This window comes from Ascaphus truei, chromosome 17 (assembly GCF_040206685.1).
Source record: "Ascaphus truei isolate aAscTru1 chromosome 17, aAscTru1.hap1, whole genome shotgun sequence".
Classification (NCBI taxonomy): domain Eukaryota; kingdom Metazoa; phylum Chordata; class Amphibia; order Anura; family Ascaphidae; genus Ascaphus; species Ascaphus truei.
The window spans coordinates 17,374,430-17,386,995 of NC_134499.1; the positions used below are offsets into that span (position 1 = coordinate 17,374,430).

At 46.4% G+C, this 12,566-nt stretch overlaps 1 protein-coding gene across 3 annotated transcripts; it reads right to left on the reverse strand.

Annotated features, from left to right (window-relative positions):
- Positions 1–1,469: 1,469 nt before the first annotated feature.
- LOC142468026 (transforming protein RhoA-like) lies at positions 1,470–12,354 on the reverse strand. Of its 3 annotated transcripts, none has more exons than XM_075574088.1 (5): positions 12,199–12,354; positions 11,410–11,564; positions 10,921–11,044; positions 9,654–9,754; positions 1,470–8,618 (listed from the first exon to the last, which is right to left on the reverse strand). In XM_075574088.1, exons 1-5 carry the CDS (start codon positions 12,227–12,229, stop codon positions 8,445–8,447), a joined length of 585 nt encoding a protein of 194 aa, XP_075430203.1. In that variant the 5' UTR covers positions 12,230–12,354; the 3' UTR covers positions 1,470–8,444. The 3 variants fall into 3 exon arrangements, with proteins under 3 accessions (XP_075430203.1, XP_075430202.1, XP_075430200.1); XM_075574087.1 differs by having other exon boundaries at positions 12,190–12,304; XM_075574085.1 differs by lacking the exon at positions 12,199–12,354 and adding an exon at positions 12,023–12,172.
- Positions 12,355–12,566: the final 212 nt, after the last annotated feature.

Consider the following 12,566-nt stretch of genomic DNA (forward strand, 5'->3'; position numbering starts at 1 on the left):
ACCTTCCTATAACACTCTCCAACACACACCTTCCTGTAACACTCTCCAACACACACCTTCCTGTAACACTCTCTCCAACACATACCTTCCTATAACACTCTCCAACACACACCTTCCTGTAACACTCTCTCCAACACATACCTTCCTAAAACACTCTCTCCAACACATACCTTCCTATAACACTCTCTCCAACACATACCTTCCTATAACACTCTCTCCAACACATACCTTCCTGGAACACCCTCTCCAACACATACCTTCCTGTAACACTCTCTCCAACACATACCTTCCTATAACACTCTCTCCAACACATACCTTCCTGTAACACTCTCCAACACATACCTTCCTATAACACTCTCCAACACACACCGTCCTGTAACATTCTCTCCAACACACACGTCCTGTAACATTCTCTCCAACACATACCTTCCTGTAACACTCTCCAACACATACCTTCCTATAACACTCTCTCCAACACATACTTCCTGTAACACTCTCCAACACACACCTACCTGTAACACTCTCTCCAACACACACCGTCCTGTAACACTCTCCAACACACACCTTCCTGTAACACTCTCTCCAACACATACAGTCCTGTAACACTCTCTCCATCACACACCTTCCTGTAACACTCTCTCCAACACACACCGTCCTGTAACACTCTCTCCAACACACACCTTCCTGTAACACTCTCCAACACACACCTTCCTGTAACACTCTCTCCAACACACACAGTCCTGTAACACTCTCCAACACATACCGTCCTGTAATACTCTCTCCAACACACACCTTCCTGTAACACTCTCTCCAACACACACAGTCCTGTAAAGGAGACAAGAGAAAGGGATGGGGGATCACTGGTGGAAGGGTAGAATATAACCTGAAATAGGTGTACATTACTCTGAGGCGATATAATGGGATTTATAGGTGTAAAATAATTTTTAACACTCACACGGCCTTGTGCAAATGCTGTCGCATCAAGGTATCTTTAGGACTTCTTTTTCTATCTTCTAGATTCTTTCGCCGCTTTGCGTCTGCGTTCTTCTTCTCCTTCTTCTTTGGTGTGGTCTCACCCTCGGAATAAATACATATAAATGTGAACAGAATATATAGGCAATAGATGATACTATCAGGAATGAAATCAGGGTAGGGATATAAATAGTTGGAATATAAAACACTCACACGGGCATGTGTGTGTGCACTCTAAGAGATGGTATCTTGGTCTCCAGGGGGCAGTTCCGCTTCTCTAATATTGAGTTAAAGATCTAAAATCAAAAGCATAACTCAGTGTCAGGTGAAGGCAAATAAAAATCAAGTATTACTACTGACACGGCCAAGTGTGAGTGCACACTTGGAAAAGGTATCTTTTGTTGCTCCTCCTGTCGTCCCCAACTGGGAAACGTCAACTGGTTCTGATGGTGATTTCTCACCTCCCAATGGGTAAAAAAGGTTCTAAGCCCAGAAAGTCAAGGCCAAGGTCTTTATTCAAGTTGAAAAATAAAAAGAACAACAAAACACAGCTAATTCAACCAGTGAGTTACGCTGTGGATAGGTTAAAAAGCCAGTCTTTAGGGAATATAATGCAGGACTCGTGGTACTGCAGCTGAACTCCCTCCGCGTCCGGATGTAGCGCTGCACTTCCCGTGTCCCACTCCCGACGGTGGCTGGAAAAGGTCAAAATTTCTGGGGGATTTTGAGCTACGCGTTTCGCCCTATGGGCTTCCTCAGGCTCCGTAGTTAGAATGGATTTGGCTCGCGGCTCCTACTTTATATACTGCGGCCGGCCATTCTACTACACCCCCTCATCATGCTAATTCTTAACTGGAAGATCAAAATCAGCTGTTCTAAATCAATCGTGCGAGCAATATAGCCCCATTACGTGGTCCTTAAATCGACATACAACTGACATATCATGAACCCTAACTTGGTGCTAAGTGAGGGAACACTGTGAACACAATAATAGGTTTCCTCATTGTGGAACATATATTTCTTGAACTCTCTAAATACTCCCCTTTATGGCTAGAAATACTTGAACTCAAACATTGAAAAACTCATAGGTGTAATAAATACCTGCATACCTTTAACTCTTCCCATTTCAAACATCATTGGCTAAGGGTAGACAATAAAACTGGTAAAATGACAATGTAATCAATTGCCTGATTAGTAAGTAGTGAGAATGTACAATCCAATCTTCCGCAGAGAATGGTGTAAAATCTCCTAATTTAATTAAGTTAACAAAAATCATTTAACAAACAACAATATATATCAATTTTATACACAGAATTCATAAAATCAAGTTAAAATTTCTATTAAAAAAATTCTTATAAAAAATGCCATTCATAAATGTATATATTGAGCATTGATTCATGGTATATATATGAACCCATCTCCTTAAAGATGGTGTAAAGGATGAACCAGATCTGCAAGGGAAAGCAAACATGCAATCAGTACCCTAAATAGTTCAATAAAATAAGCCTAAAAATGTATAGTAGAATTAATCTAAAGTCAAAGCAAGGACCTCCTTGCTCCTAGTCTTAAGGGGGACACACGTATAGTTTCAGGATAAATAAAAACGTTCAGTGGCTTTATTTCTCCACAGTAACATAACATGCGGGTACACTGTCCCTTTAACAAAATAAATCCTGCTCCACTTTGGGAGAAAAACTGACAAATAACACAGCAGACCTATCTAGCAGGCTGGCTGGCTAAACCAGAACCAAACCATAAGGGTACTTTAAGCAGTCAGTAAACAAATGAATAATCCTTACTTTAGTTGAAGTAGTCTTTGGTGAAATCCCTCTGGCTAAGGGCTCACGCAGCAGTGTGCTTCTCTCTCTCTCTCTCTCTCTGGCAGCTACTGCCAGTCACATGATCCTTATCTACCTTGCTGGCTCTCACGTGTCAGCTAAAGAGTTCTGATTTCCTAACTTCCACCTGAGTTAACCCTTATGAGTGCTGGATGAAGCACTCAGACATATGGGCATTGGGGCAGAAGATAGACTTCTTTTTAAATCCTGAGGAGTGGGTGCCAAAGAAAGGTTGGGAGAAAGCATTGATTTCTTCACCTTGCTGCTCAAGTAATGCGTCCAAGTCTGATAATACACAGGTTTCCTGAAAGGTATCAAGAGAAATATTAGTTAATACATCGATTTAAAAAGAAGTCTATCTTCTGCCCCAATGCCAATAGGGGGCCTTTCATTACGGCATTTGAAAGGTTGGTAGAAAGAGACCTTCAAATTTTATCTAAAGGTTTCTCCTGCTCATCTATGCATGCCAATAACCTGACATACACAGAGATTCATGAACTAGACACTTTGAAGCATAACAAAGACATCATGTTTAGAAATGCTGATAAAGGTGGAGCCCTTGTGGTTCTATCCACCCTACAATACAAACAGGAGGCATTACGGCAGCTAGGGAATCCGGATCAGTATAAACTTCTTAAAAAGGATCCAACACAGGACTTTATTAGTCAACTAGATGAAATTATTGAATTTGGAAAGATACTTTGTACATTAGACAAACATGAGATTGAATTTTTGAGAAGTCCGCATCCCGTGATTCCGGTATTCCACCATCTCCCAAAGATCCATAAGTCACTGGTCGACCCTCCTGGTCGTCCTATAGTGGCAGGTATTGGATCTTTGGGAGATGGGTTATCGCGGTATGTGGACTCTTATCTCAAACCATTGGTACTGGTATTACCGTCATTCATTAAGGATTCCACGGACCTCATGGTAGATGTAAAGGATCTGGTCTGGAAAAAGGAATACAGATGGGTCACCCTTGACGTGATCTCTCTGTATTCCATCATTAATCACGATCACGGGTTATTAGCTATCACGCACTTTTTACAATTATCACATCTGTCCACTTCACTTTGCACTTTTCTATTAGAATCTATTAAATTTTTATTAACTCACAATTATTTCTTATTTGATTCACGTTTTTATTTACAATTATTAGGCACTGCAATGGGCACAAGTTTTGCACCATCATATGCAAACTTATTCATGGGGTTATGGGAAGCACAATACATATATCACAGTAATAATTCTTATCGCTCACAAATTATTTACTATAAAAGATTCATCGACGATCTCATTATTATATGGGACGGCGATGAATCATCACTTGTAGCATTTATAAATACACTTAATATCAATAATGTTAATATTAAATTCACTTATGAACAAAATATAAATTGCATTAACTATCTGGACCTGCTCCTTTACATAGACCATGACATGCTAATCCAAACTGACATATTTCGCAAGCCAAACTCCCGGAACACACTACTGTCAGCCAAAAGTTGTCATCCACAATCTTTAATCAAAAGTATTCCGAGAGCCCAATTTGTAAGGTTGAGACGGATATGTTCTGATGATGAGAATTTCTCTTTGCAGTCACAAGCATTATTTGAGAGATTCCAAGCCAGGGGTTACAAATATACAGATATCCAGACAGCATACGAGTACGCTATGACTTTGGATCGCCCTGGAATCCTTGATCAAAAGAAAAAAGACAAACATCATAAAGGGTACATACAATCTAAGAGCAAGAATAGTGATATGAGTCCATTATTCATCACCACTTATAGTCGCCAATCCAAGCTTATATGCGACATTGTGCATAAACATTGGCACACCCTGTCCCTTGATAAGGATATTGCTGAGTTTACCTTGAAGGGACCAAAATTTTCATTCCGTAGGGCTAAGACACTAGCATCGCACCTCTCGCCAAGTCACTTTCAAACTAAAACTGATCTTAAAAGAATTGGTAGTATTCCTAAAGGCTTTTTTGCATGTGGAAATTGTTCCATGTGTAAATATGTTCATAGTACAAAATTTGTCCAAACTGACATCAATGGAAAAAAATATTTTATTAAAGAATTTTTGAATTGTAATACATCCTATACCATTTATCTTTTGAGATGTGGTTGCAAAAAATTGTATGTGGGACGAACCATTCGGCCAGTTAAGACCCGCATTGCCGAGCATGTCAGGCTTATTAAAAAGAATGATGTATCTCATCCAGTCCCCAGACACTTCTCCAGATGCCCTAAAGGGGGAATAGCTAACTTTTCCTATATGGCAATTGAACATATCCCTTGTAACGCTAGAGGAGGCCATAGAGAGGGGGTATTAAATAAACAGGAAATGTATTGGGTATACACTCTGAACACACTCCATCCGGCCGGCATCAATCAGGAGTGGGAACTGAAACACTTCCTGATGGGGTAATGGCTAAGTTTTGGGGTGGGTTCACAGTGTTCACCCAATTACATTGTGATCTGGGAGGTGACATATGATGTTACCGTCTGTCATGCGGTTGCCACTGTATCCATGGATATGAATTATGTGGATAAATTGATAAAATGTTTATATCCCTTTAAGGTGAATCTTGATACTGAAAATGCTTTATAAGTACTGAAAAGATTTTATAAGTACTAGATATATGAAATCCTTTGTTATACATCTGTATACTTCCATTAATTGATATAGCTTTATATAATAATAATGATGCTGGTAACTTAAAACATCAGTAGTTGTGTTTTTAAATTTATCCATTATATGTTCTGTTTTGTTTTTAAGATTTCTTATGTGTATGTTGTAAATACCTTGTTGTGCAGCCATTGCTTAATGATTAATTTACCACAGGTGAGGTTTAAATACGTTCCCTGTTTCTATTGGTGGCATACACTCACCACTCCCTATATCTATTTGGCTGCCATACACTATCAGCACTCTTTGAAAAAGTCCATAGCCTGGACGAAACATGTTAGAGTGGTTGCCTGATGTTTGCTGCTAGCGATCAATAAAGTTTTTTTAGACATCCATGCGTTGGCTGCTGAAGTTGCTGTGAACCACGGACCATTCTACCCCCTTCTTCCTGTATCACGGTGTGATGGCCTAACAAGGTAAAGCAAGGAGTGACGGCTCCAACAGGCAAACAACTAAGGCTGTGGCCCCACTGGCGCTGCCCGCGCTGAACGCGCAGTGTTTGCCGCTTTTAGTCGCATAAATCTTTGTGCAAGTCCCCGCTCACGCGATGCGCACACACTCGTGCACAGGCACGCACACTCAAGCTTGGCGCTTGAGTAAACAAAAAAAATAAGTTTCAACCGCGCTCAATTTGCCCGCAGCGCCCTCCCGCGCGCTTGCAAAATAGCAAGGACACCCGGCGCTCATGCTTGGAGAGCTGGTGACGTCACCGCTCTCAAGCATGAGCTCGGTCAGCGCCAGCGGGGCCACAGCCTAATTCGTCAAACTAACGAGGAAACAGCTGATGGGACGACTGACCCAGATGTGTATTCTCCAGGCTGTTACTCCTTAAGGCCGAGTCCATAGAAGGACAGGCCGCGCTGAGCCGTGCAGACGCTCTGCGCTGAGCCCCTGCATCCTCAATGAGGATGCCTTGAGAGTGGGCTCACGCGAGCGTCCGCAGGCGTGCTGACGAGTTGGATTTTTCAGCCGACAGACAAGCTGTTTTTCAGCGCGCTGTCGGCGGAAAACATCCAATCAGCGCGAAGCTGCGTCAACGTCACGGCGCCGTGACGTCAGTGTGTCGCGGGCGATTGGCCCAGCGACGTCACTGCCCCGACTCCCACTACCTCCCCCCGCATCCCGATCGCACCCGCTGACTCGCCTGCATGTGCATGGAATCGCACAGCTTCAGCAGGCGAGCCTCAGCGACAGCGCGGTCCAGCACGGCTCCCCCCCTCTATGGCCCCAGCCTAATACGTAGCCTCAGCTTCGGGGACATCTTGCCATACTGCAACCCAACTCCTGAAGCGCACCTTTGCTACTATACCCAGGACACTAGTAAACAGCTTAGAAAAGCCCCAAGTTTTAAGCGCCAATCCTGCCATCTTAAATTCTCCCGTTCAACTGATCACCAGTAGCTACGTTATTGAAAGTAGAGACCGATGCGCAGGCAAGATGGAGGATTAAATTCGCCTATACGCTACAAAATCCACGAATGGCTGGAATTATTATAAATCCCTCTGCCCTTTGTTAATTATGGCTGGGGAACATTGCGACCCCAATTAGTTTCAGGGCTGGAGTTAGAGTGGAATGTCAGTTAGTCTGGTGCTGCTAACACAAAGAAGATATATATATATGTCACGGGGGACCAGAACTTTTAACACCTTTACCACCAGGATCACGATCATCAGACAGGACACAATAGCTGAATAAAGGAAAGTTTATTCTGGCAAGCCAGCAAACATACAAACCACAGTGTACACCCACCGACTGGGGTCTGGGGGAAGAAACCAGCCTCAACTAGGTGCAGGGGCCTGCTTCAGTAGGCTTGCCCTGAACGCTTCTTCTCCGTCTCTTCTCAGTGATATTCTACCAATAGCACTTTCGAATCACCCGCCAGTCGTAACGTCACACTCTCCGTTCCAACTCTAAAACTCATCTGCTACTCTGATCGGCTGCTCCCCTTACATTGCTCTCGGTTGCCTATCTTTTGCTGGAGCAGATGCCACCGACCAATCAGAGCACGGATCGTGATGATGCACCAGAGGACAAGGGCTCATCCGGCTGCACCAATCAGAAAAGGAGGACGGCCTAAGGACTCTGGACTGCCCACCGGGCATGAACTATGGGCGAGTGGGAAATTCGAGCTGGCCCATGGGAATAGTGTCTACAGGGCTGAGACCCAGCAACGGTTCCCCTGTCCAGCCCCATGCCCCCTGCGGGGTAGGCGCCTCAGTGTCTAGGGAGAACAAAGACTCGGCACGGCCGAGAACCAGTTCCCAGATCTGAGTCACAGCCCTTCCCCCACTCACCATTGTCCAGGTATTTAACCCGCTCCCAAGCTCTGTCCCGAGCCGGTATTTCTCTGGCTGTAGCCAAGCTAAGTGAATTATTGGCTCCACACACCGAGAAATACTAAAACACAAAATACAGTGCTGACTTGCTATCTGTGCGGGGAACACACGAACACAAGTAATAAAGTGCTTTTATAAACCCAATCCCCAAGACACACAGTTTCCCCCCTTCCAGCTATCACACAGTGATAAAGCTCTTTGCTGGAAGCGGTTACACCAAACACTTAACATTCAGGCCAGAATGAGCCTCACAGAGGTGGCCATTTACACACGGTTTAGGGACAACCAGTCGGGCTTCACCTTCATTATGTGAGGCTGGCTGCCCCCTACCGTCACAATATCAAAGGGAAAACATTAGAATTTAAATACTGGTAGCAAGATGATTTTTTTTTCTTTTTTCTCTTAACTCATTACAGAATAAATGAAATCCAAAAAAAGACAAAAAAAAGGCCGGTAAGAACCCAAAAGATTAATAACCATCACTTCAAGGATTTTTCGTGACTATCAGATGCCCTGGAGCTCCCCTCTTCATAGACTGGCTCCCCAGTCTCTCCGAGGAGTGTGAGGATGGGTTTTTGTCGTGTTACGTGGTGTTTTTCCGTTAGATGAGAAGGCACGTGGATTTCCACCATCCGCGCCTGGGTTGCAGGGCTGCCCGCGCGGCCATCTCGAACACTTCCCTCACTCCGTCCTTCATCTTCGCAGAGCACTCCATGTACCCGAAGGCTCCGATCCGGTTGGCCATGTCCCGGCCTTCTTCCGGCTTCACCGGCTCCTGCGGGACGGAAAGAACAGCGGAACGATTAACATGGTGAGCGGCTCTCCGGAGAACGGTGTGATACTACATTACGAGACAATACGAGACAATACATCACAGACCGACAAGTACAATAAATTGCAATGCAAGCGTTAGTGCCTTTGAAGTAGGCGAGGTCAGTTTGAATCCCAGTATGAGCCTCTTTTCTCAGGAACTGAAGTTTGGGTGCAGGGGACGTCATCCCGGCAGCGCTGTATGTCTAATTTTATTTCCCAACTACCAGCACTTACATAGGAAACACATTACAGGTCTAAAACAGTCCCCTTCCCTAACCGAGGCGCCAGTAACTGTGCAGAGCAATGTGTTGCAGACCCTCTGGCAGCCGAATGGTTAAACAAACGTAAAGCCACACGTAATAAACACGCTGAAAACATGTAACCAAAGCAACTAAAGACAAACCCTTCTAAATCTAACTTCTGTGGTTACATACGGGCTCAGCCTTAACGAGGGGATCTTAATGTAACAACGTCATGTTTTCAGTTGCCCCCATTAATTCAGAGCCCACACTAATAAGAAACTCCCCCCGGGGAACGTGTGTCCTGAGATATGTAGATTTTTGTGCCATGTCTGCGGAGTCACAAATAAAAGACTGTAACATAACCCTCTGATGACATTACACTTTCTATTCCCTGCCAGAAACTCCGACACTGTGGCCATTTTGTGTCACCAGTCACTTAAGAACTGGTAGGCCATGGATCGGCTCCCTTTAAAGTGTCAGGTTTGTGTAGATTTTGCTGTTGTGCAAGTTAAGAAGCTGGTGGTCTCCAGAAAGACGTTCATTTCAGCTCTGCAAGCCCTTGCTCCTGAGATCCTTACCTCTGTGACTGCCGGTAATCGCTCTGGCTGGGCACTAAATATGGCCGTTTAAAAGTCTCACAGGCCAATAGGAAGCTGCGATGTCATGCCTTGCGGGATTGAGATAGCGGCAGCAGCACCTTTAGAAGTACGTACCCTGGGAAGCAGGGAGAAGAGAAATGCAGGAGGGGTACAGACCTGCTCATCGTTACGCAGGTCTTTCTTGTTCCCCACCAGGATGATTGGTACATTGGGGTAGAAACGTTTCATCTTCGGGGTCCACTTCTCAAGGATGTTTCCTGTCGCAAAAATAAATCAATCCTCATTGTCTGTGCACAGGAGAGAGGGACGGAGGAGATCTCACACACACTAACATCAGTGTCTGTGCACAGGAGAGAGGGACGGAGGAGATCTCACACACACTAACATCAGTGTCTGTGCACAGGAGAGAGGGACGGAGGAGATCTCACACACTAACATCAGTGTCTGTGCACAGGAGAGAGGGACGGAGGAGATCTCACACACTAACATCAGTGTCTGTGCACAGGAGAGAGGGACAGAGGAGATCTCACACACACTAATATCAGTGTCTGTGCACAGGAGAGAGGGACGGAGGAGATCTCACACACACTAACATCAGTGTCTGTGCACAGGAGAGAGGGACGGAGATCTCACACACTAACATCAGTGTCTGTGCACAGGAGAGAGGGACGGAGGAGATCTCACACACACTAACATCAGTGTCTGTGCACAGGAGAGAGGGACAGAGGAGATCTCACACACTAACATCAGTGTCTGTGCACAGGAGAGAGGAATGGAGGAGAACTCACACACTAACATCAGTGTCTGTGCACAGGAGAGAGGGACGGTGGAGATCTCACACACTAACATCAGTGTCTGTGCACAGGAGAGAGGGACAGAGGAGATCTCACACACTAACATCAGTGTCTGTGCACAGGAGAGAGGGACGGAGCTCAATCACACACATGATAGTGATACAGAGGGGATCTCACACACAGTAACGTCAGCGACAACACAGGGTCGGAGAATAACAGCAGATACAGCGAGTGTTTAAGGAAAGACGGCAAATCTTGGAGAGAAATGTGCTCGGGGACAAGGGGAACAGGTTAACCCTTTCACTGCAACACATGCTGAAGTATTTCATATTCAAGCTTGGAGAAAAGGTGCCCTCACAGGACTCCCGTACAAATGCCTCGGGTGCACGTCCATCACCGGTAAGGGCGCTATCAATATTTGAGTAAAATATCCTACAGCTGAAGAATAAACAGCGGCTCTCCAGAGGTCTATCTCAAAAAGTATCTTCTGGAGAGCCGCTGTTTGTTCTTCAACTGAAGGAGATTGTACCCTAGTATTTTATATGCCTACATTAACATAACCAAGTACGGATCGGATGGAGAGCGTTCAAGTGCAGTGATGTGTCAGCGATTCAATCGATCTTTCCTACCTAAACTGGCCGGGCTAGCGATGGAAAAGCACATTAATATAACGTCGGCGTCCGGATAGGATGACGAGGTCCGCAGCCGGTAGTAATCTTCCGGTCCGGGTGGGTCCCACAATTTCAGCTTCACCTAGTGGCAGAGGAAGGAACAGAAGCGTCCATATATAAGGCTGCGGCCAGACAGGGAGCGGGCGCGCTGGCGCTCATGTGCGGTGACGTCACGCTCCATGCTCGGCTGGGAGATTTGTAGCCGGCTAGGTGCGTGCGGGGCTCGGCCATGACGTCACAGATCTGGTTCTCCCTCACGTGACGCACCAGCGAGAGGCAAATTCAATTTTGCTTGCTTCGGCAAGCAGCTAAGCGCCGAGCATGCGCAGGCATTTGCTCAGTGTCACCCTGGCCACAGCCTAATAATGCACAAGGCTCTGACAGAGTGCACCCTCCAGATGGACCTCCACGTCCACAGCCGCCTGGTATCCGTCCCCGGGTTCCTACCCGTGTGCCATCAACTTCAATATCCTTTAAGTAGAAGTCAAATAAGGTTGGGACCAAATCAGATTCCGGGAACTTGTTCCAGTAGAACACGAATTCGAGGCAGGTCTTTCCGCACTTTCTATCTCCCACAAACACAATCCTCTTCCGGGTGGATGCTGTTTCCGCAAAAGAACAGGAGAGATGTTACACACAGGACAGCCCCTCACCCACCTCCCTGCCAGAGGGGCCTGCACAGGACAGCCCCTCACCCATCTCCCTGCCAGAGGGTCCTGCACAGGACAGCCCCTCACCCATCTCTCTGCCAGAGGGGCCTGCACAGGACAGCCCCTCACCCATCTCCCTGCCAGAGGGGCCTGCACAGGACAGCCCCTCACCCCATCTCCCTGCCAGAGGGGCCTGGACAGGACAGCCCCTCACCCCATCTCCCTGCCAGAGGGGCCTGGACAGGACAGCCCCTCACCCATCTCCCTGCCAGAGGGGCCTGGACAGGCAGGACAGCCCCTCACCCCATCTCCCTGCCAGAGGGGCCTGCACAGGACAGCCCCTCACCCCATCTCCCTGCCAGAGGGGCCTGCACAGGACCCCAGCACTGCTTTGCTTGCCTCTTGCTTACACACTTCTGCAAACCTCTCAGTAATTAAATAAATCTGGTCCAGTCCCATAATCTTTGCCTCCCGTGGTCACATAGTACCCGTTACTATCAACGCATGCGCAGACTGCGCTTCTAATGGCCGCGCATGCCCTAAAAAAAACACCAGTGTACGCATGCGTAGAACAGACCGCACGTACCCCGAGGTGCATGCACGCATGCGCTGAACATCGCGAATTACATAATATTCAGAACCCATACGCCGCCTCCCGACAAGCAGCGCATCAGTACACGCATGCGCAGAACAGATCACCAAGCCGTCACAAACGCTGAAGACGTTATATTAAGCGCGCATGCGCAGTCCAGGCACGTCACGATTACATTTCATCAGGCATGCGCAGACTGCCATTACCCAGAGCGCATGCGCAATAACAAACACCCCATGCGTTACTTCACATACGCACAGCTGCGCACACACCCCTTCCCAGTCACTGGGACTCCCCCACAGCCCAGCACTCAGTCTCAGCACGCAGAGCACGATGGTGGCACTTTCCTCAAGTGCAATTCC